Here is a 22024-nt window from a genome sequence, read left to right on the forward strand (position 1 = left end):
CAGGGTTCCATGGAATAGCACCAGGATGAAACATCCCAGCAACATTCACAAAAACACAGACACAAAAAAATTAAAAATTAAGAAAATTTAATGATCAAATGGGCTATATACATTGATGGCACATTACTTCATTCTGTTATCCCTTTTCTATAGCTGGAAGTTAAGTTTGATAGAAGAATATCAACAGTCAATAGTACCTCAGGGACAAGGAAAACCAAACCCAGCTGTTGTTAAAGTGCATACTTGATGTGAGCACAGCTAACTACACCCAGGGGTATCAAAGGATTTCAGCCCATCAGACAAAATATTGTACAGGAACACCTCAAATTAAGACCACAGGAAACTTGTCTTTAAAATAACTGATATTTTATGTATGATATTCTTCCATCTCTTTCCACCATATGATCTTTTAGAATTCTTTGACATCTGAAATGCAGAAAAAATTCTGCCTCTGTGTTTCCTCAAGATACTAAGTTAAAATCCACATAACTACACTCATCCAAGTAGTGTATTCTCAGATACTTCACTGTTTCTTCTGCTTACTTCCTTTTTCCCTCTCAAACTCAGCTATCTGATTGAATATGTTAACCAAGTTCTGAGGCAGGTTTCTTTTAACACCACTTTCTGCTTGTTCTGTACCATTTAATGACACTTCTTCATCTTCTTCCTTTGTTTTATCAGTGTCTTCATAACTTATTTTTCTATTCTTAGACTCGCTTTCATTTTTATGCCGCCTGTCACTATCATAATCTTTCTCACCTTCATATGAGCAGCTGCTAGAATATGACCTGTACTTCCCCCATGACCTGCCAGAATAGTCAGACCCTGGGGACATGTAATACCTGTCTTGACCTGAGCCATGTCTCTTGAACTGCTCCCTTCTCCACTCCCCATCCCTTTCAAATCTCCTGTAATAATGCATCCTGGGTTTGTAATCTGATTTATGATACGAACCTGAAGGACCCCTCCAACTGGAGAAGTATCTCTCTGGCTTACTGTATTTTTCAGTTTTGCTATGACTTGGCTGACTTCTCGAGCTACTGTAAGAATCTCTTGAATCTTCAGACCTACCTCCACAAGTGTCTTCATCATCACCTGAAGTCCTCGAAAAAGAACAGTGTCTGTCTTTCTCTTTTACCTCCATTTTTGGGCACGCTACGCTGTCCTGCCTTTCCAGCAGCTTTTCCACTTCAAAACTTTGGTTAAGAAAGGAAGCAGAGGTATCAGCTGGAGGGGAATACCACTCCTCTTTCCTATTCTGATCTTTATAATGGGAAGAAGCTCTAGATGAGCTTTTTCTGGAGCTGTGAGCAGACTCGGATCTATGCCGACGCTTTTTCCTACGTTTCTTGTGATCAGAGGAAGAGGAGGAAGAAGAAGCTGATACATCTGATGATGAATCACTTGATGATGATGAGGAGGAGGAGGAAGAGGATGAAGAAGAAGAGGAGGAGGAAGTCGATACTTTCCGTTTCTTCTTCAACCTAAAAAAATAATTAACCTGTGAGATAACCTTCAGTATCAGGCAAAAACTACAGATAGAAAGTAAATCTGCATACCCTAGCTTGACTGTAAGGTGGGAACAGAAACTGAGCCTGACTGACATGACAATTTCAAATGTCAATTCTTCATCAACAAATTAAAATTAAATCCACTGAACATTTTGTTATAAAAGACCTCTTTCCCAATTTTGCATGGCATTACACTTTGCAAATATGTCACATTGCAAAGTATTCCTTAAACAACTTCTCTTCCACACATATCTCTATTAAAGGCTCTAGGCACTAAAGGACACTTCACAGAAACATTCTGAGGGAAAAGCAGTTTACCCAGGGAGAAGTTCTCCTCAGCCTGCTGTTTGTTGAGATGGATTGCACACAGTCTCATCTCCACTTAATGCCACACAACCAGTACACTGAATGTAACAGTTACCTCTTTTCTTCTTTTAAGAGCTTACGCAATTTTTCTGCACTTGTTTCTATTTTCTTTGCTTTCTCTCTCTCTTCTTTGGCAGCTTGTTTCTCCCTCATTTCCAAAGATTTCTTTTTTGAACCCAAGCATCATAAAAAAGATTACATTAGTAGTGTTAACATGGGTATTAACCCCCATTCAACCCCATCCAAATGTATACACCAGGAATGTTTTACCACGATTCCCAGATCAAAAATGAGTATTATTCAGGAATTTGGTATTGGCCATTGTGACAGGTTTATATTTAAGGACCATATTGCAGTTTTTATTCCATTAAAAGATATATTTGACCAGTCATTGCAATGGTACCCGTGATCCAGCACACCAAGAAGCATAGAGCCCAAAAGTTACAGGCAGAATATGCAAAAAAATCCCCAATATTACCAACGTGTAGAAAAATAAGGGCAAAACCCCCCAAACAACAGAAAGACAGAAGAGTTTGAGGGAAAGTGTCATCATTGTTGTAGTTTACAAGAGAAACACGGCAGAGGCCAGTTGAAGATGAATTCAAATTGGCCATGTTTGAATACAAACCGTTTGGTAACAATTTCACAGAGCAGTTTGATGCATAGTTTACGTAAGAAATCAAGTTCCAGGGGTTTGGTGGTGATGAGCAGCACCAGACGCAGGCACAGCAACAACAGTTCCGTTCAGAGGGAAATGCATTGGAGAAAAACACATAATCAGTATTACAGGAAAAAACACCGCAGTTGTTTCAGCCATTCTACACAGCAGGGACAGTGTCAGATTATGTACTATGTTACAGGTAAATGCAGGAGGGCACCTAAGTAGATAAATAAACTATTTAAGTCCATAAGAGATCATCCTTCTACCACTTACAGCCCTACAGAGTTGCTCTGTTCAGACTGAGCAGGAAGTCTGATTTATAGTTTTCAAAGCTCAGCAACTGTCTTAACATCTGTAATAAAGGAAACCCTTCACTGCAGCCAAGGCCATGCATAGCAACAATTAACAACAGTCATATTCTTTATCTGCTGCATCAATGACTGCAGCAGAATGTCTAAGGAGTGACATTTATCTCCTACTTGCTGTGAATATTCTTCATCATTTTAACTGATACCTTTTTCTAAAGCAGCCAAATTTAGGTACTGCTCAAATTACACTCTTTATGTGTGCTGTAGCTCAGTTTTATCAGATTGTCCCATCTCCTCTTCCCCCTTGTTTCCACATCCTGTCAGCATTATGGCTCCACCAACTGAAGAACTGCTGACTAAGGCCATCTACCCCAGCCTTTGTACATCCCCACATGCAGCAGCACAGAACAACACAAGCCTGTTCCTCAGTGCTCTATTTTATTCTTTGACCCACTCTGGAAGACAACACATGCAAAAGAAGTAAATAAAAGGGAAAAGATGACAACTCAGATTAGCAGAGACCCAGCAGGCTCACCTGGGAAACATGCTGCGTGCAAGGGAAGAGAGAAAAAACCCACCAGACAACAGAGGAGAAAGCTGAGATATTCAAACTGTCTGCCCGCCCACCCTCCACCTCCTGCTGTTTTCCTTTAAATTACCTTTTAATTTCCTCTCATGCAAGCTCCCTGTGCTTTAGCTTTGCCTGTTGTTACTCTCTCTAATTACCTCAGAGACCAATGGTCTGGCCAGACTATGGTAACAATGTTTATTTGGCTTGTTGGAAGTGTTTTACACTTTGAACATTTGTATTCACAAAATCTTTTAAATTAACCTCATCAATCATGCTGTGTGATGGGGTATTCTTATCCCTGCTTTGCTCTTTCCCTGTCTCCACTGTCTGGCATTTCTTTACTATCCTAAAACAGTGGGGCACCAAGAGGAACCTTTCTTCTGGTAGGTACAGCCATAATGCTCACTAGAAAACATTTACTGTGGAGTAGGGAAGCAGAGAATAAGACAAACTATCAATTTAACCCCTCCCAGTTCAAAGGATTTAATATGATTTTTGATGTTCATTTATTGTCATTGAGAGCACCTTATGAAAAGAAAGTAAAGAATCACCTGCATGTGCTTATGGAGTTTTGTTAAGGCCTCTTCTGCTTCCTGAAAAGTCTCATCCAAGCTCAAGGCTTTTTTATAGTAACTTTCAGCATTTAGCAGTTTCTCTTCCTCTTCCAACCTGAAATTCAAGTGATAATTCATATACAGTTAGGACACAGATTTTGACAGCTATCTCTTCTTTTAGAACTTTCTTATTTGCAAGGATTTCTTATTACCACTATGACACTACCATTGCATCCCTCTGAGACCCCCTCTATCATCTCAGCTCACCTCACTAACAACACAAAACAGTATTTCTAACCTTACCATCTCCTAATTCAGATCTGTAACATTATTCTTTGAAGTATAAAGTCCAGTCTCAAAAATACTCTCTCTCTTCTTAAAACAGTGCTTAAAAGAAACCTATCCCTAAATATTCAAAACTAAAATTTTGCATTAGAGCGGGTCACCAATATTTCAGCAGAGTAACAGAATGCAATTTTGTTACAAAACTTAAAAAAAACCCCCAATCCTCAACTTTTGGAATATAGTCAAACAATTCACAGGACTTTATGCAAGCCTGGTATCCTACCAGTGAAAGGGTATCAAGGATTTAAAAGGATATAGAGGATTAAACCTCAAATATTTTGCCAGAATTTTAGCTGGGACAGAGGACAAAGTGTTAACCAATTACACAAGGACGGATGTTTCCAAGGACTTCTTTTTTTCTTTAAACACATAGCCATGAAGGAAAGATGCCATTTTGTGTCCTCACTAGAATGGCATGAAAAAAATATTATGAGAAAACTTGTTAACAACCAACCAAACTCATAACCCCAACACTTACTGCCCGCCTCTTTCCACAAGGGTCTGACACAGATATTTCCTTGCATTTCTATGGGTAGGACAGTTTTCTAAAGCAACTTCAAAATCCCCTATGGCTTTGTTCAGACTTCCTTTGGTTGCATACCTAGAACAACAAAAAGTTGTATATGAAACAGTGATGCTTCTCTTTCACAAAAGGGGAAAAAAGTGAAACAAGGAGACTTACAGAGCTCCACGTGCTACCAAAGCTTCAACATTTTGTGGGTCAATTTCCAAAGCCTTGTTGTACTCATTCATGGCTTCCACGTGGCGCCCAACCTTAAAATAATCCACCCCAGCCTTTACACTGGAGAAAAAATATTTAGAAAAAAGTATGTACAATTAGTCTATGCAGATTGTTCTGTTACTTGCAAATTATGATTGCAAACAAAGGACAGGTTAAGACCTGACCTTGTTATTGTGTACTTTACACTGGCATTTCAGTTAGGTGATACTGACCTAATTCCACAAAAATGTACTGTCTTTAATCCAATATCTTAAGACACTCAAGAATATTTCTGATGACAGTGCTACTGTATTATTTTTCATTTATAGAATTATTGTTTAAGCAATTTTCTACATAAAACTATGTGTGACCTACAATCACTAACCTTGAACAGGCTTAATTATATCCAAATCTAAAAATCCCCATTAGCGATGGCACAAGGCAATATGGGCAGATGGTGCACACTCAAACTAGCTCACCTCACACAGATATCCTGAGATTTTACATTTCATATTCCCTGAACATTTCTTGCACATTTTCCAAGAGATTAACTTATTAGAAGAGAATTGATATAAGTTGATTTTCAAATAAATTCATTTACAGACTTTTCTTAAAAATTTAAATTTAATTTAACATTACATGCAACCTTTTCTGCAATTAACATTGCAAATACACTGTGTAGTGTAAAAGCAAAAGTAAATACCCAGGGCTACTGCTCCATTTAACTTTCCAAAGTCAGCAAGTACACTTGTTACATCTCCAGTCTGAGGCTTAAATGACTTGATAAATATGAGGTCACTCAACACTCAATTATTATAAAACAGAAGGTTGTGTACTTGGAATTATCATAACTTTTGCTCTCTACTCTAGAATGGGTCAGGATATTAAAAGTATTCTAATAACAACTCCCTTAAACCTGACACACAATTTGGAACCGAATCTCAGGATTTTATCTTTCACATTCCCACATGACAGACAGGTTTATTTTCAATAAGATCCTGGTTACATTGCTACATGTGCAGTAGAAAAACTGTTTCAATGTGTGTTTTCTTTGCAGAAATATAATCTGCAACCCAGTCTAACAACAAGCTTTGACAGGAAGTAGTATCACATACCATTTCAAGGCCCATGATGCAGACTGCTGTTTCCTCAATGCAGGGGCAAAATCTTCTTCACTGAAATTTTTACTGTAAGGAACAAATAAATAAAAACATCAAGTTGGCTGTCTGAGTCTACAAAGTTAAGCTTACAGTATGCAGTGCAGTTGAAATAAGCTGAAATATTATTTGTCCATGCCTTACTGCTCTCCCTCAGTCAGGCGTGTTCTTTCATATTTCTGAAACCAGTTTTTCCCAAACCATTCTAGAAGTGCTAAACTTTCTAGAAGTGCAGTACATTTAATGAAAACATACAAAGTCCACACCTGCTTTGAGTCTAATAGGGGTCAAAACATCAAACATTGCATATATGTGACTCTTATTTTACAAAAGAGGTCAAACCTATTAGTAAAATAAACATTGTGAATAAACATATATCAGAATACAGTAAAACCTAAGCATCCCACATTTCAATACACAGATGCTGACAGCAGCTACACAATAAATTCCATAAGTATCTGATACCAAACATTGTGTGTGGTAAGGTGTCTTGCTTATTCAGAGCAATAGGATTTCAAATGCAAATTTCTTACTCTAGAGGAGTTTGCTTTTAAATATTTAAGGACATGTACACTACAGTCATGCAAGTCAAAATGTAAAAGGTTTAAGTATAAATGGTCTAGGACTACTACTCACAAGTCTATTTCAATGGATTAGAATAATCTCCACAGAGCTACAGGAGAGGAACAATGTAAAAATCACTTACATTTGAAGACTTCTCAGCAAAGACGGTGGATTTGACTCACTTAGTCCCAGTTTTTCTGCTAAATATTCAACTAATGATGGATTAGCAAATCCTGGGGAACGATGCAAAACCTCTTCAAATGTCTCTCCTGTGTTGGCAACTTCCAGGCTTCGCCTTCAAAACAGCACCAATCCACACAAATGAGACCTGAGGCTCTGTACCCTATTTAATCACACTTATGTTTAGAATAAAAATGCCCATATGCTATCTGTATTACTGCTCACAAACTTCTCTCTTCTGTAGGCATGTACCAACCGTTATGTCCTTTACCCCAAATGAGCTTCTGAAATCTATCTGGGCAACCACCCCCTATCGCCAGGACATACAAAAACACAACAAATACTACAGACAGCTGCGTCCCCATTTTCTAAGGGGATTTTTAAATTGCTAACAATTAATATTCCAGTCTCCCAAGATTTTGGGTTTTTTTAAATTTGTTTGTTAAAACAGTCCAAAAGCAACAGATATCTCACCCTGCCTTTTGCTTTCCTTGTATTTTTGGAAAGCTAAAAAGTCAACCACGTCTACATATCCAGACACAAGGATGCTAAAAGGAGGAACAACAAGGAGGATGTGATCAGCCAATTTAATCAGAAAGCCCTCTGAGGAGTTTAAGGGACAGTCAGCCTGTCAGAGATGCTCTTCAGATACCCTGACTGCAGCCAGCAAGTGTAGCCAAACAGCACATCCTTACTTATAATGCAGTGGGAAGTCATCAGAGGTGATCACACCCAGCTTTGTACTGGAAAGCTTGGGTGGAAGAGCTGAGCTGTAAAGCGACACCGCCAGCTTCTCGTGGTAACGGTCAACGTCCTTGAGCACAGCTGGAGAAATAATACAGGGAGGGATAAAATTACAGAAATGGCTCAAACCTGAGGCAAACCCATTCCAGACAACTTCTGCAGCTACTCACCTCGGATAAGGTCTCCAGTTTGATAGTAAGACAGAGGATCTCCATGGTTGCTTTGAGGAGGCACATCCCTCAGAGGACACAGGGCCTGCAACACAACAGAGCAGGAATGTCATAAATGAAGTCACAGGGTTGGGTTTTCTTCCCTCCCCAAGAGCAAGCCAAAAAAGACTGCTTTAAGCTTAATGCACATCAGAACTGCAATTCTTAAAATATGGCTTGGTTCAAGTGAAAATTCACTCATCCACAAATGATGAGCTTCTCAACTCAATAATGTGGGTCATCGCAAGATGTCTTTAGTGGCTGAGCAAAGTATCACAAGCTGCCCACAAAGTCAGACACTACCCATCATCCCAAAGCTGTTTCACCTTTACACGGTCCACTCCATTAAGAAACATAAGAGGCAACAAATGTCAAAAATGAACTATTGATCTAAGCTGTGTCTTACAGTGATTTCCAAATCTGCAATTTCCCGTATGACACCACTTCCCAGACAAATCAACACCATGAAAAAGCCAAATTCACGGATAGATGTAATCCTCCCAATCACGATATCGCCCCGCTGGATGTCTCGGAAGAACAGCTCTCTCCTCTCCTCCCTGGGCACCTCCAAGAACCTCTCCAGGGGCGGCATGACAGCGTAACACTCTGCAACAAGGGCACAGCCAGTTACCAACAGCCAAGCTGCACCCCGAGATCACAACATTTCACAACAGCAGAACACGTGAAAATATGATTTTCTGTGCTAACAGGAATCTTACGCATAGCCTATAAAAATCAACAGGAAAAATTTCAAGCCTCTTTTTAAAGACACTGCAAATTCAAGTCCTCACAGAGTGACCCCCACCCACCACCTCACACACCCTCATTCTCCTCAATGCTGTCCTCGATCGGCCCGTTGGGCTTCCACGAGTGCGCGAACAGCAGATCCGCCTTCTTGGCGATGAAGCGCTTTATCTCGGTGTCGATGCTCGCCCTCTCTTTCCTGGGGAAGGAGAACGCGGTGAGTCGCGCCCCGCGGCCCCTCCCGGCCCGCCCGGCCGCTGCCCCGGCGCCCCTCACCAGGCGGCCGGCGGGGCCCCGCGGGGCGGCTCCGGGCCGGCCCCGGGCGGCGGCAGCAGCCCGCGGAAGTCGGGGTTGTCGTGCTGCTCGGCGCGGAGCAGCGACAGCAGCGCGGGGCCGTGGTGGTTCAGCGCCTGCCGCAGCAGCTCCCGATCCATCCCGGCGCCAGCGCCGCCGCCTCGCCCGGAACGGGAACCGCCGCTCGGGCAGCGGCGACAGGGCGGGACCGGGCGGCCGCAGCGCCCCCGGCGGGCGGGAGGACCGCGCTGAGCGGCGGCGGCGCTGCCCGCCCTATTCGCCGGCCCGTCTTTAGTTTATGAGCAGTCGGTAATTAAAGAGAGAACAATTAAAACACGCGGCGCAAATTACACGGATTTCCCCCACGGGAATCCTGCCCGGCTCGGCAGCGGCGGCCCGTGCAGGCAGTGCCCGCGGCGGCGCTGCCGGGAGGGGGCGCTGCGCACCCGCTGGCCCCGTCCCGGAGCGCCCAGTGCGGGTGACACCGGCGGTGATGCCGAGAGTGTCACGGGCCCGAACCGGCGATGATACGGGCCCGAACCGGGGGTGATACGGCCCCGAACCGGCGGTGATACGGACCCGAACCGGCGGTGTCGCGGGCCCGAACCGGGGGAGTCGCGGTGCCGCTCGAGGAGGCGCAGCCGCGGCACCGCCTGGAGCGCTGCCTGGAGCGTTTTCGCTCCCTCGGGAGCGGCCCTGGAGCAGCACGGGCGGCTCTCGGTCGGGGCTCGGGCAGCGCTGCCGAGTTCGGGCAGTCGAGCGCGGAGAAAGCGAACGGAGCTGGGGAAGGGGCTGGAGCACAGCGCGGGGAGGAGCTGCTGAGGGAGCCGGGAGAGCTCAGCAGGAGCGAAGGAGGCTCAGGGCGACGTGGGCACTCCGCAACTCCCTGACGGGAGGGCGCGGCCAGGATCCGCTCCCCGGGAACCAGCCGCAGGACAGGGGAAAACGGCCTCAGCCTGCTCCAGGGGAGGCTTAGCTTCGACATTTGGAAGAATCTCTTCATAGAAAGGGTGATTAGACATTCGAAGGGGCTGTCCAGGGAGTCGCCGTTCCTGGAAGTGTTTACAGAAAGACTGGACGCGGCACTTGGTTCCATGGTCTAATTGACAAGATGGTGATGGGCCGCAGGTTGGACTCGATAGTCTCAGAAATCTTTTCCGACCCAGGTGGTTCCGTGATTCTGTGACTAAAGGAGAGGGCGTGAGCCAGCGCAGAGCACAGCTCTGCAGGGTTCCTAACCCCGGCTCCTTGCGCTGTCCCTGGCCAGGGTCCCTGGCACAGCCCGCGGGTGGCACGTCCTGGCTTTAGGGAAACGGGGAACACGGGCGGGCCCTCGGCTCAGGCACTGCCAAGCTGCTGCCGCGGGCCGGGCGCCAGGCTCGGCCGCCCTGCTCCCCAGAGCTGACTTTAGATGCTAAAAGACACTTCACTCAGGAGGCTCTTCATGATAATCACCTCTCCAGCTAATGGAGAAAGGTGCTTAAAACCAGCTGGAAATAATCCAAGCCTATTAGAGGGATCACAGTTTTTCAGCTCCCAAGAATAATTTGTCCCTGGCATCACATTTAATAATTAATTTTATAAAGGGGAGGTGGGTGGGGGAGAAAAACCCACTGCAAACAGCATAATGTCACTTCTCCCCTCAGTGCAATGCTGAAGAAAAAATAGCAATCTGGCTGTCAGCAGATCAGGGACACGGGCTCCTCCAGGAAGCAGCATGACTGAGAGGGCAAGGATCATATCAAAGACTCTGGGCTTAGAAGCTCAGTTCAAAGCCAGCAGGGATATCACTGGTGTAGCAGACTTGGGGAAGACACTGGAAGGGCGAATTTATATTTTAGTTTCATTTCATGTCCCCCTGTTGTAATAAAGAAGATAAAGGAGGTACAACACTTAACTATGTACCAAACGGCTGACGAGATTTTGATTTAAAATCTTCCTGATCTGTATGAGACCAGGTGTGCTCTTAGATTGCTGGTTACCATGGTGGAGAAACACCAATAACACCAGATGGAAATTTCTAGACATTAAGACTGGTTAGACACAGGTTGACAGGGAAGGTTAAGGCACCTGCATGGGTCCAGTGCAAACAGGAGCCTTTCCTGGATGAGTTTTGTGGCAAGAGCAGTGTCCTGAGCCGTGTGGCACAACTGCAAATAGCGGCAGTTTTATTTGAGGGAATGGTATTTTGAGTAAGAGTTAATTGGTGTTGCTTAGCAAATACAAGAGCTAAAAAAAAAATTGTTTGAAGCATGAACTCTGCTTGTGTAAGCATTTCCTCAGTCTCATATGCAGATACACACAGTGTACAAGAAATTAGACATTATGAGTAGACTTCCAGTGTATTACAACTTTTGGACTTAAAAAATCACAGTGAAAGCACAACCACCTACAGCAGCAGATTCTTCTTACAGACATTTTCTTCTTTGTATAAAATCAATGGCATTTCAGGAAATTCAGTAATTTGAACACATAATTTATACACACTAATCTACCTCTACAGAAGGATTAGTTGCCCCTGAACATGAGGGCTAACCTCGTATTTAAAGTGATCCATTCTTTATCTGGGTCAAACACATCCCAAAATTATCATAATCAAGCAAACTAAATTACCCCAAATAATTCCAGCTTCAGAAACAGCTTTTCTATAGCAGCGTATGTGCTTGAACTTCTAATTTTTATTCCTATTTTTGAGGTTATAGTAATGAATTGAGAAGTAATATAAGACTGTGATATATTGTATGTTGTTCCACCTCATCCAGGGCAGACACAACCTTTTGCATCCTTTTCTCTCTCAGGACACTTCCTGGATATTCACTGTGATTTTAAAACCATTTCTCCATCTTTTCAGTGGTGGAAGTTTTCTGCTTTTCTTTTCATTCTTTGCTTGCTTTACTTCCGTTGCCCAATAGAAAATTCTTTTGATAAAAGAGAATAGCAGCCACCACAGTTCAGTCAGGAGCAATGATAAATGGAGGAGTTTGGAAAAAAGCCAGGGTTATACACACTGCTCAGGAGATGCCAGGCCTGAGGATGGGGCATGCTCCATATGCTGTTAATCCTCTGTTCCATTGATTTAGGAACTGCCTGGATGAGTAGTGCTGATCCCATCTGCTGAGTAAACACAGGGTGGGCAGGAGCGTCCTGATCCTGCAGGAGAAAGAGATACAAATCAACATCTCACCCTGCTGGAGGAGGAACACTCCAGATACTTTGGAACCAGACATGTCTGAGCACACTCTGACAGCTCAGGTCAGTGCATGCTCAAAGGCAGCTCATAAAATCCATCCTGCAGCCTTTAACTCCCTCAGTAAAAAGATGACAAATTTATGCCATGCCAGTTTTGGACCCAGGGTCAAACTTGCAGTGATATTGCCCCTGAACAACCCAAATAGTGATAGGCATGATAGAACTTCAAAGTGGGTATGTGAAATACTAAGCAGATTTTCATCCAAATCCAGTGAGCACAGCTTGAATGCAACAAGGTCAAGCTGCTTCTCAAATGTTTCCAAGCATCCAATATCACTGGTGAAGCTTACAAGAAAATCTCATTGCAGAAAAGGATTTTGTGCCCAGAGCCACATTTTATCACTGACTAAAAGATTAGATTCTGCAAGATCATACATGTCCAATTATTATTCTCTGTAAATTTTGGGCACATTTGAAGATAAATTTCAGCCTGTTGCAAATGGGAGTGAAATATTAAACTAAATATGTCCTTTGGGCTAAGAAAGAGGAAGCTAATAGTAGTAATGAGAAGGGACATGAAGAGTTGTACTTCCAGCTGTGTTATACTTATGGAAAATTCTGCCAAAAAGCAGTCCTGCTGCCTAGACTTGCTAATTTATTAAGCGGCAAGGAGACTGTCCCATATCGAAGATATTATTTTATCTCAAGACTGATGAAAGGACCTTCAGCACAAAATAACTGCTAGCCAGTTAATAGCACTACTGTGAAGAAAAAAAGCTATCTGCAGGTTGGAGGAAATGTGAAGAGAACTCCAAACTCTGAGTGATGGAGCAACCCAAGCCATGGCCATTCCAACATTGCCCTTTGTCACGAGTTCATTGTTCAGTCCAGCTTTGGCATGGTCTGTAAGAGAGTACAGTTTCAGTGATGTAGACTTACCTGGAGGGTGATCAGCACCTGTTTTTGGTGTCAAGGACCTTTGCAATTCTCAAATTTCTAGACACATGTAGACAAAGGATAGTTAGTTGCATGTTACAGATATGCAAAGACAGACTGTGGAAGCTGCCCAGGGTCTGAATCCACAGTTAGAGCCTGCTGGAGTACAACAGAAATAATGGCTCACAAATGTCAGTGGAGACCTATTGTAAATGCAGGCGAGCCCAATGGGAAGAAATGACAATGTCTGACTCTATTCAGAAGGCTGAATTATTTCTTTGTTATAACTATGCTAAAATACATTAATATACTATATAAAAGGAGGATACTAAAACTACATGCTACTTTCTCTAACTCTAACACAACTCATGAGCTTCTCTCGAGAGTCCAGCTACAGGTGGATTGGATTGGCCATCAGGCTCAAAAAATCCTCACCGGAATCCAATCAAGCACTCACTCCAGGTAAACAATTCTCCAAACACATTCCACATGGGAAAAACAAGGAGCAGAAATAGAAATTGTTTTCTCTTTCATCTTTCTTTGTGCACCTCTATGAGAATTGTGCTTGCCACAGAGACCCCCCTCGAGTGCTGTGGATTTCTGTCTGGTGCAGGCAGTGGCACTGCTGAGCCTCTGTACGCTGGGAGTTCAGCCTGTGCACCCAGTGCTGCTTTCTGTGCCTGCAGAGTAGCAACAAGTGCTTAGAGGTTTCAGGTGAAACTGAAGAGGCTACTGGAGGAAACATTGCCCTTGACATTTTTTTACCCTAAATATGAAAGCCAGACTGTGTTGAATGACAGTTTGCGTATTTGGCAGGAACCCCAGACAGGCAACTTAGCAGTAATCATGACACAGACAATATGTACACACCCACCTGTGCAGCTTGCAATACATCTACAAATCCTGCCTGCAAAGCAAATTCCTATGATACATGGGGGCCCAGCAGCAGGTATGCTGAGCAGACATGTTTTTGTGAGGTTTTCATGGATTTTCCAGCTTCTAACACTCCACAGACTGGCTGTATCTCCTGCTTTATAGCAAGGGAGAATCATCCTGGTTTTCCAGTTTTGGAGTGATTGCACCTTAAAGCAGCATCAGAACTTTCCTGTCAGCAGGGTAGATCACTACTTACAGCTCAAAATTGCATTTCCAGGGTGTAGTAAAATTCAGTGTGAACGTTTGACCTCAAGGCTGCAAGCACTACAAGAAGATCTTTAAGCATGCAACTTCTCTTGCTTATTGAGTCTTTCATTTGTAGTAGAGAAAATTCACATTTTCATTATAAAATTCTTTTTCCAGACATTTGCATCTTTATAACTACCATAGAATATGTATGAACTTTCAAAAGTTGTTCCAAGAAGTCTCTAAAAATATTTTGAAGATCTAAACCAGTTGGAGTTCTTCTATTTCTGGTAAAACAACCTACTTATTTATGTATCTCATGGTCAGTTGCTTTAACATTCTATTCGTACAACATGTGCAATAAATACTGCCTAAATAGCAATGTACAAAAACCAGAAGTTGTTTTCTCAAAGGCTTGCAATGAACCAGGCATGTAACCACCGTCACAAACTAATTAGCAGCCTCCTAATTTCTTTTAAATTTGTCACTATTTAAACAACACTAAAACTAGAAAGTTGAAACTGCTTTAATTAACTTATGAAGAGCTAAACAGTTGGCAATACAAATACACAATACAGATTAATTATCTTTGTGTTTGCTCCAATTTAATGCATGAGCATACCTTGAAAACAAATAAAATGTACCAAAATTATTTTTGTCTTTAGCAGGTGTATCTCTCATTAAAAATGATAAGCTGAATTGGTGTGATATGATTTCCAATTAATTTTTATCTCAATAATATTTTTTTGGAAATACAGTGATTAAGGAATACTTTTAGAAACAGAAAGAGAAGTTAATTACAGAATTATCTGTTCGATATAATTCCAGTAAGTAACAGCCATAAGTAGATATTCATTAGTCTCTTAACAGATCCGGTTTGTTTTTCCTATCAACCAAAAGCAGAGGCCAGATGGAACAGTGGAATGCCAAACTAATGTATGGATATGATATTTGTTTGTTTAAATATCGGGTGAATTCTTCACTGTGTTAAATCCAGAAAGCTGGAATGATTTGCCAGTAAATTAACAAGCCATGGAAAAATATATATCTGTTCTGAATTTAATAGTTATCTTCAGGTTTGTAATTTATTGTTAGAAATTTCCTGTTTCTATCATAAAACTTTTTAGAACTGTAAGTAAAACCTGTTGCCTGGTGTTCCAGTCTGCTTTTTGGCTCAGGAAAGAAATTACAAAGGCTGAGACAAAAACAACTGCCACTGGTTTAATGGGCAGTTTTGTGCCTCTGAGGGATTTTGGAAGGAGACTTTGTGAACTCCCACTGATTTCAGAAGGTTTCAGGTCAAGCATGAAAGGTGGAAATTGGTAACTAAACCTTCTTTGCTTTCCCTGCTGTCTATAATTATGATTTAATCAGAGCAATCAAGTGTCAAAGTCCAGACATGGTTTGATTGGAGCTTCTGGAATATAAGAAATATACAGCTGTTGATTTCCTCTTGCTTCATGTCTTATTAAGGCAGTCAAACAAAATACATAATCACAGGGAATAGAAGCTCTGAAACAGATGAAAATCTAAAGCAGAAACAGGAGGAGGTAACTTGAAATGTGAAAAAAATAAATACTACTGTGAAATAAAGATGTGTATGCGTGGAGGCAATGGCCAGGACTTAGAGCAGAAGAAAGGGACCTCTGCCAGAAGTACATCAAAGGCCAGAACTGCTCTCTTACAAAAAACCCCAAACCAAACCAAAAAAACCCAACCTCCAACACTTGTCCCAAATCAAATGCAGACAATCTGAAATGCAAGTTATACATTCCATGCGTCTCCCTTTTGTAGTACATTTTATGCCACTGATACCAAATTATGTTTTTAAAGATACTGGCAGCTAAAATCATAGAATTTACCTAAGAAGGAATCAAAAACCCAAAAGTTAGGCCTCTAAATACCTTTGTGATTCTGGCCTATGAATGGATGATAATTAGTATAGCACAAATTAAGTTTTTACACATGCAAATCGAATTGTTTGCTGTTGTAACTAATTACAGATGTAGCTGTGTGCTGATTTTACTGGGAGTGAGAAATAAACATACAAATCTAAAGCACGGGTGTCTAAAACTCTTCTCTTGTAATTGTGATGATCTGATCCTCCTCCAGCTGGTAAATATATACATGGGAGACTGTGTGTACATGCGTAGGAGAACAGTAAGTGGGAGAAAGAAATCCAGATTTTTCCATCTGTACAAAATGTCAACATTCTCTCTCTAAAAAGGCGTCAACAAAATCCTTGTAAGCACAATTCAGGCTACTCGAGTTCTAATCTGTATCTTCACTGACAGAGAGGTTAATCAAAACTCCAATACAATGTTTCTTTAGTTGAGAAGCTGCAAGGAAATGATGAAGCACTGAAAAATTCTGTAAAGCTTGGGTAGTGCCAGATAGCGCACTTGCAATTGAAAGTTTCAACAGAAGGTTAATAGCCAGGAAAAGGTTGGTCCTCAAAAGTAACACTTCAGGCGGTTGAAATGCCTGGTTGGGCCCCCCCACCAGAATGTGCCTCTGAGAAATTCTAGTGGCAGCCCAGAAAACTGATAATTGTCTGGTCCTCGAAGCAGCCTGTTATTTTTTTCTCCACCTCTCTAACCTGGTTTGTAATCTCATAATGCAAATTTAGCACTTCATTTCTTTAAAGATGGAAAAACATACCTTGTGTTAGGACTGATCACAAAGTACATCTAAAAAATATGAAGAACAGTTTTTCTTCAAAATTGGTAAATTTAAATAAATTTCAGCATCCAAAGAGAGTTCTGGCTCCTGCAATCCAGAAGAGGTTTGGAAATTTCAAAAGGGGGAAGGGATTTTCCTCAGACTGTGAGGGTTATTTTGGTATTGAATGCCAAGGTAAAAGGAAAAACCTTCCCTACCCAGAGCTAGAAGTGCCTTCTTGTAAGGATGACTTACAGGGTCAAGTGGTCAGAAACTATGGAGAGTCTTTGACAAATCAGTTGTGCAAAGTGCTGTCAAAAAATCCCCACTCTACCAACAGTCATGTAAAGGGAGGATACATGACAGGGGAAAGTAGAGTAGGATACACAACGTTTTTGTAAGACCAAATGAATATATCAAAAAATAACAAGAGCTACTGTGGAACTCTGAGATGTAATGGTAGGCTCTGAATAATAGTTCCTGCTGGTACTGAAAATGGACCATAACCCTCTGTATTCAACTTCAGAAATTGCACTCACACAGCTGATATATGAAACAGTCATTTTGGTCTCTAATAACTGTGTTAGAAGCCAGAAAGAGCAGGAGAAAGCAGCAGTCTGGCTAGTCTGATATACTTTTTTTTTTTTCCCCAAAGTAAACATATTATTGCTTTGTATTTTAAAATAAGGTTCAAGGGAAAAGAAAAATATTTTGAAGTAAGAGTACAAGAGCTGTTTAGCTTCACCAATACCAGAATGAAAATACAGAAACTTTTTCTGTACTTGCAAATAATGCAGGCACTGCTTTGTAACAGGAAAAAAGGAAAGCCATTATTAGCAAAAATCTGTAGATTCTTTAAGTGGAAAAATACACAGCATAAATTGCTTCCATTTTCAATGGGGAGCATCCTTTGGTGCATCAAGCTGTCACGCAGCTTAGCAGCATGACACATTTTAGTGATTAAATGCTACCTCCCTGGCAAAATCCAAAAAACAAAACAAATGAATTTTCAGTGGAGAAATGCACTGTTTTTTTGTACAGTGGCTCTCACAGCCAAAAAGAGGCAGCAGCAGGGTGGTAGAAATCAAAGTCACTCAGCAGGTGAACTGTAGTTTGAATGTACCACTTCACAGGGTATCTTTATCTGCCTTTGGTATCACTCCTCTGCTGGGGTAAAATACACCATTACTTACCAGTTTGATTTGAGATGTTGACCATGCAATGTGATGGACCTTGGAAAGAAATTATTGCATCCCTTCACTTGTTTTATTTGGAAGCCCCAAACCAAGCAGAGTTAACCCAGTTACTCAGATGCATGAAATCAGAACAGTGATAAGGCAACAGCAGCAAAAGGCACCCGTGAGTGTCAGGATCAGGGCTGGGAACAGGGATCAGGGTCAGACACAGCCCAGAGGTTGCCCAGGTTGCCTCAGTGATGAGGCAGCTCCAGCTGGACAAGCAGCCAGTGGGTTTGGGTCTAGGTTCAGGTCTGGAGGCCAGAGATCAGTGCAGACACAACTGCAACAGGACTGCAGAATAACACTGGGGAAATTATATTAAACCCTCAACAGCATCTACCTAGGGAAAGCAGGGGCAGGCCCTCACTTCTACTTTTCTTCATAGTAGTTCTTGGCAGTAAAGAAGCTGATCTTGAGCTTAGCCCATAAATCCCATAACTCCTCCAGCCTAACTCCATCAGGACATGTACTCAAGGCCCAGGCATAAACTCGGGCTTAGGTCTTTGGCCAATGCAAAAGCACTTGTAGCAGATGGCACAGGTTCATTTGATCATGCAGGTGCTTGTATGTGAGTCATCAGCCAGTCTGAAAAGCAGAAACTTTTGTATTTTTTGCAAAGTTCACACTTTGTTATGCCCCAGCTGTTCACTGTTACCAGTCCCAAACATGCATTGCCACATGAGGAGTCAGCTTAGGCTTACTTCAACTAATAAAACATCAATAACTAACTTCAACAAAAACAGTATTATTTTTTTGAGTGACTTAGTAATGTTTACCGACTTTTGTTTTCTTTATGCTGTTTGCAATTCCAAAGGGGTCACATTCAGCAGCTGGTCATGAAAAATACTCTCAGATCAAAGAAAGCAATGAGCAGTCCACACTGTCACATGGGGCTGATGAAATGCACGAGCTGACACTTGACAGGACAGTGATTATCCCAGAGTTTAATAACATGTTAATCATCTTAAGAGTCATTATTTTCTCCCAGGCACACACTGTACTCCCACAGTGACATTAAAAAAATCCCCAACAAAACACACCAGAGGGTATTTCTACAGGGCAAAACATACTGGAAAACTAAAAATATGTTTATGAAAATGGTCTCTTCCACTGTCCTAGAACACAAAACCACCAGCAAGGTGGTGCTCTTTTTGTGCAGCTCTGTGCTACTCATCCCAAATGATTTTGAATATAATTGCATAGGCTTTTATTTACTAAATTTAATAATAATGTGAATGTGAACATGCAATGTAGTCTAGGCATATGAACACAAACATGAGGAAACCACTGAGCCAGTTTGGTGAAGATGGTCCCACTGGCACACATGGCAAAAGGGGAATGAGAAAATGACAGTCAGAAGCTTTGTCTGAAGCCCAGGCAGAGACACTTAGTGCTCCATGAGGAAAATCCCTAAGGACCAGAACAGAAAGTCATTGAGTTATCAAAAAGTCAATCCAGAAATCTCCAAACTACCAAACAGAAAGAGAGACATTGTTTTTTACATCTCACTTCACTTTGGAGTTATTATAGATAAATAAGTTAATTACTGTAGATCCTGTTCCAATAGAAATGACTTAAGAGTTTCAAAGTATTTGGGGATATTCAATGTAGATCTATGGATTCATGTGGGAGATGGGACTGGTCCCAGGCTCTGCCATGGGTCTGAGCTGCACTCATTTGGAGTTTATTTTCCTCCAGCCAAGCATTAACAGCCAGCCCAGTCCCTGCTGCTGCCTCATAAGGCACTTACACAATGTAGATTAATAGGAGTTGGTGAGAAGGTCATGTCCTGATACTAATGGAAATGAATTATTCCCAGAAATATATTTAGTCAAGACTGTGTCCAAGTCTTCAAGCAGTAAGGTTCAAATACTTCCCTATGAGATTTTTACAAGTTCATTTCTGTATCAGAGTTTTTTATCTTGGTGTTCAGCTTAAATTTTAATTTCTTCATCCTTTCTGCCTTAGAACAGTCTAAAGAATTCCTCTTATTTCTTGCTGCTTATCCCATTTGTAGACTTGGCAAGTTCTTTGTTCTCAGACACTTAACCTTCTTTTCACCAGCCTATAAATATTGATCCATTCCAATCTTCCCTTTTTGTCTATACAAAAGTCCCTCTATAGTTATTTCTGCCCTACACTGAATAACCTTCAATTTGTTTGTTATAATGAGCTACCTAAAAACACATGTAGTCTTTTGCCAGTGTTAAATGGAGATGAACAATGCCTCCTTATTCATGCTGCATGGGTATAGGCATTCCAACAATTTCTCAGTCCTTCATGTCACTCCTTCCCAGATGTGCCCATCACAGTATGTACAACAGAAACACCTTTCCTTGAGATGAATTGGCATTTTTCCAGGTTGAATTCAATTTGTTTTGCATTTCATCAGTATTATAAGACCTCCAAGAAACAGACTATTTGCTTCCCAGTTTCTTTCTATACTTTTTCCCTAACTCATCCAGAGTGCATCAAAAGCACATGTGTGAGGTTTTGTTAACATGGGATTTACTTTGTCCTTGCTCTTAGTGTCTATTTTCCCAGGAGCTACAAGAGATCTCTGCTGTACAATTAATCACTTTATTCTAACCCAGCATTCATCATTTACCAAACTGCATCTTAATGTTAGTCTTGACTCACCATTAGCTTCAGGAAACAATCAACTGTTTGGCAGCATTAAAGGTATCATAGTAGTTGAATATTATTTCAGGAATGGAAACATCTGCAATTTTGGTGTATATATGAACAGATGTATTTATGAAAATTAGTATGATTCACTGCACAGATGACAACTTTATATTTCATAGTCATCATTTCATAGTTCATGTTTCAATCAGTTTTTAGTAATAGAGTAGATACTGCAGCAACTGCTGCTTGCAGGAATAGGTCTGGCAAGCTTGCAGCTGTAGTCAATGCTACAATGCACTTGAAGCCATAATATAAAATGCCCTGGATGTTGACCTGAAATCAAGAAGTTAAAATTCAAAATGGGAATTAGAAATAGATGATAATAATTTAGAGGAAATTTTTTACCAGTTTAATTCAACTTATAATGCAAATTCCTAGTAACAAAATCTGTCTCAGTAATCATAAACCACTTCCGCTTAATATCAACATACAAAAAGAAGCCTGAAAATCTGTTTAAGGGAGTTATTTTTAGATTAGTTGTCTGTTGAGAAGAAATTTTCCTTCCGTATTCCCAGCAGAGCAAATGAGATGCCACTGAGCTTTGGAAGCAGTGCCCATGGCCACCTGCACTCATCTCGCCTTAGTCTAAGTCCTTTCTTGGATTTAGACAAATAAGGCCCCATGTAGAAAATTCCCACTGTTTAGGGCTTACAGCACCTGCTAAAAACATCTGGTTACTGCTATTTGTCTAGAGTTCAGAATCTTCTCTCTTCATTCTTGTGTTTTTCTTCCAACTTGTCCTCACAAAAGGTCACAGAATAGAAGTCCTCCCTTTTTTGTGAAGCTGGTATAAGCCTATTGATTTACAGTCTGTTCAACCCAGTTAATTTCAATTTACCCTTTTGTGATTTGTTTCCCTCAAAGGTAATAAACCTGTGCTAACCATTTTACTTTCAGCTATTATTTGTTTTTTGCCAAACACCAGGGGAGAAAAATGAATGGTGATCACAGCCCACAGCTGTCACAGAGCTGGGGTGATGCTGTGAACTGTCACCACACTGGGTGACACTTGTGCTTGGTTCCTGTCACTCAGACCCTGAACACCTGCCCCATGGCTCTGTATGGACTGTGACATAATTCAGGATACTCCCTTCAATACACAGTCTTATCTAGGATATTTATTTCAATTTTGATATGCCTTTTACACAGAAATCCTGCAGGCAGCTCTCCATGGCAACTGGTGCTCTGTGAGGAGCAGCCATCAGTGTGACCAGCACTGGACACTCTGTGCACACAGCACTGAGGGCTTGAGAGCACCAAA

The 22024-nt window shown here is 41.5% G+C and overlaps 1 protein-coding gene across 1 annotated transcript; it reads right to left on the bottom strand.

The window, feature by feature from the left end:
* Nucleotides 1-70: 70 nt before the first annotated feature.
* On the bottom strand, nucleotides 71-9089 carry TTC14 (tetratricopeptide repeat domain 14). The gene is made up of 12 exons (XM_021543437.2): nucleotides 8912-9089; nucleotides 8713-8834; nucleotides 8298-8497; nucleotides 7853-7937; nucleotides 7634-7763; nucleotides 6901-7053; nucleotides 6153-6224; nucleotides 4999-5118; nucleotides 4795-4917; nucleotides 3969-4086; nucleotides 1933-2042; nucleotides 71-1484 (listed from the first exon to the last, which is right to left on the bottom strand). Exons 1-12 carry the CDS (start codon nucleotides 9067-9069, stop codon nucleotides 524-526), a joined length of 2352 nt encoding a protein of 783 aa, XP_021399112.2. The 5' UTR covers nucleotides 9070-9089; the 3' UTR covers nucleotides 71-523.
* Nucleotides 9090-22024: the final 12935 nt, after the last annotated feature.

The sequence above is a fragment of the Lonchura striata genome, chromosome 10, assembly GCF_046129695.1.
Source record: "Lonchura striata isolate bLonStr1 chromosome 10, bLonStr1.mat, whole genome shotgun sequence".
Classification (NCBI taxonomy): domain Eukaryota; kingdom Metazoa; phylum Chordata; class Aves; order Passeriformes; family Estrildidae; genus Lonchura; species Lonchura striata.

Excerpts from the sequence above, each read along its gene's own strand:
- TTC14 (XM_021543437.2), bottom strand. The coding sequence starts at position 9,069 with ATGGATCGGGAGCTGCTGCGGCAGGCGCTGAACCACCACGGCCCCGCG. Across the intron at positions 8,835-8,911 it reads GGGGCCCCGCCGGCCGCCTG|GAAAGAGAGGGCGAGCATCG; the intron begins GTGAGGGGCGCC and ends CTCCTTCCCCAG. Across the intron at positions 6,225-6,900 it reads TTGCTGAGAAGTCTTCAAAT|TAAAAATTTCAGTGAAGAAG; the intron begins GTAAGTGATTTT and ends TGTTCCTTACAG.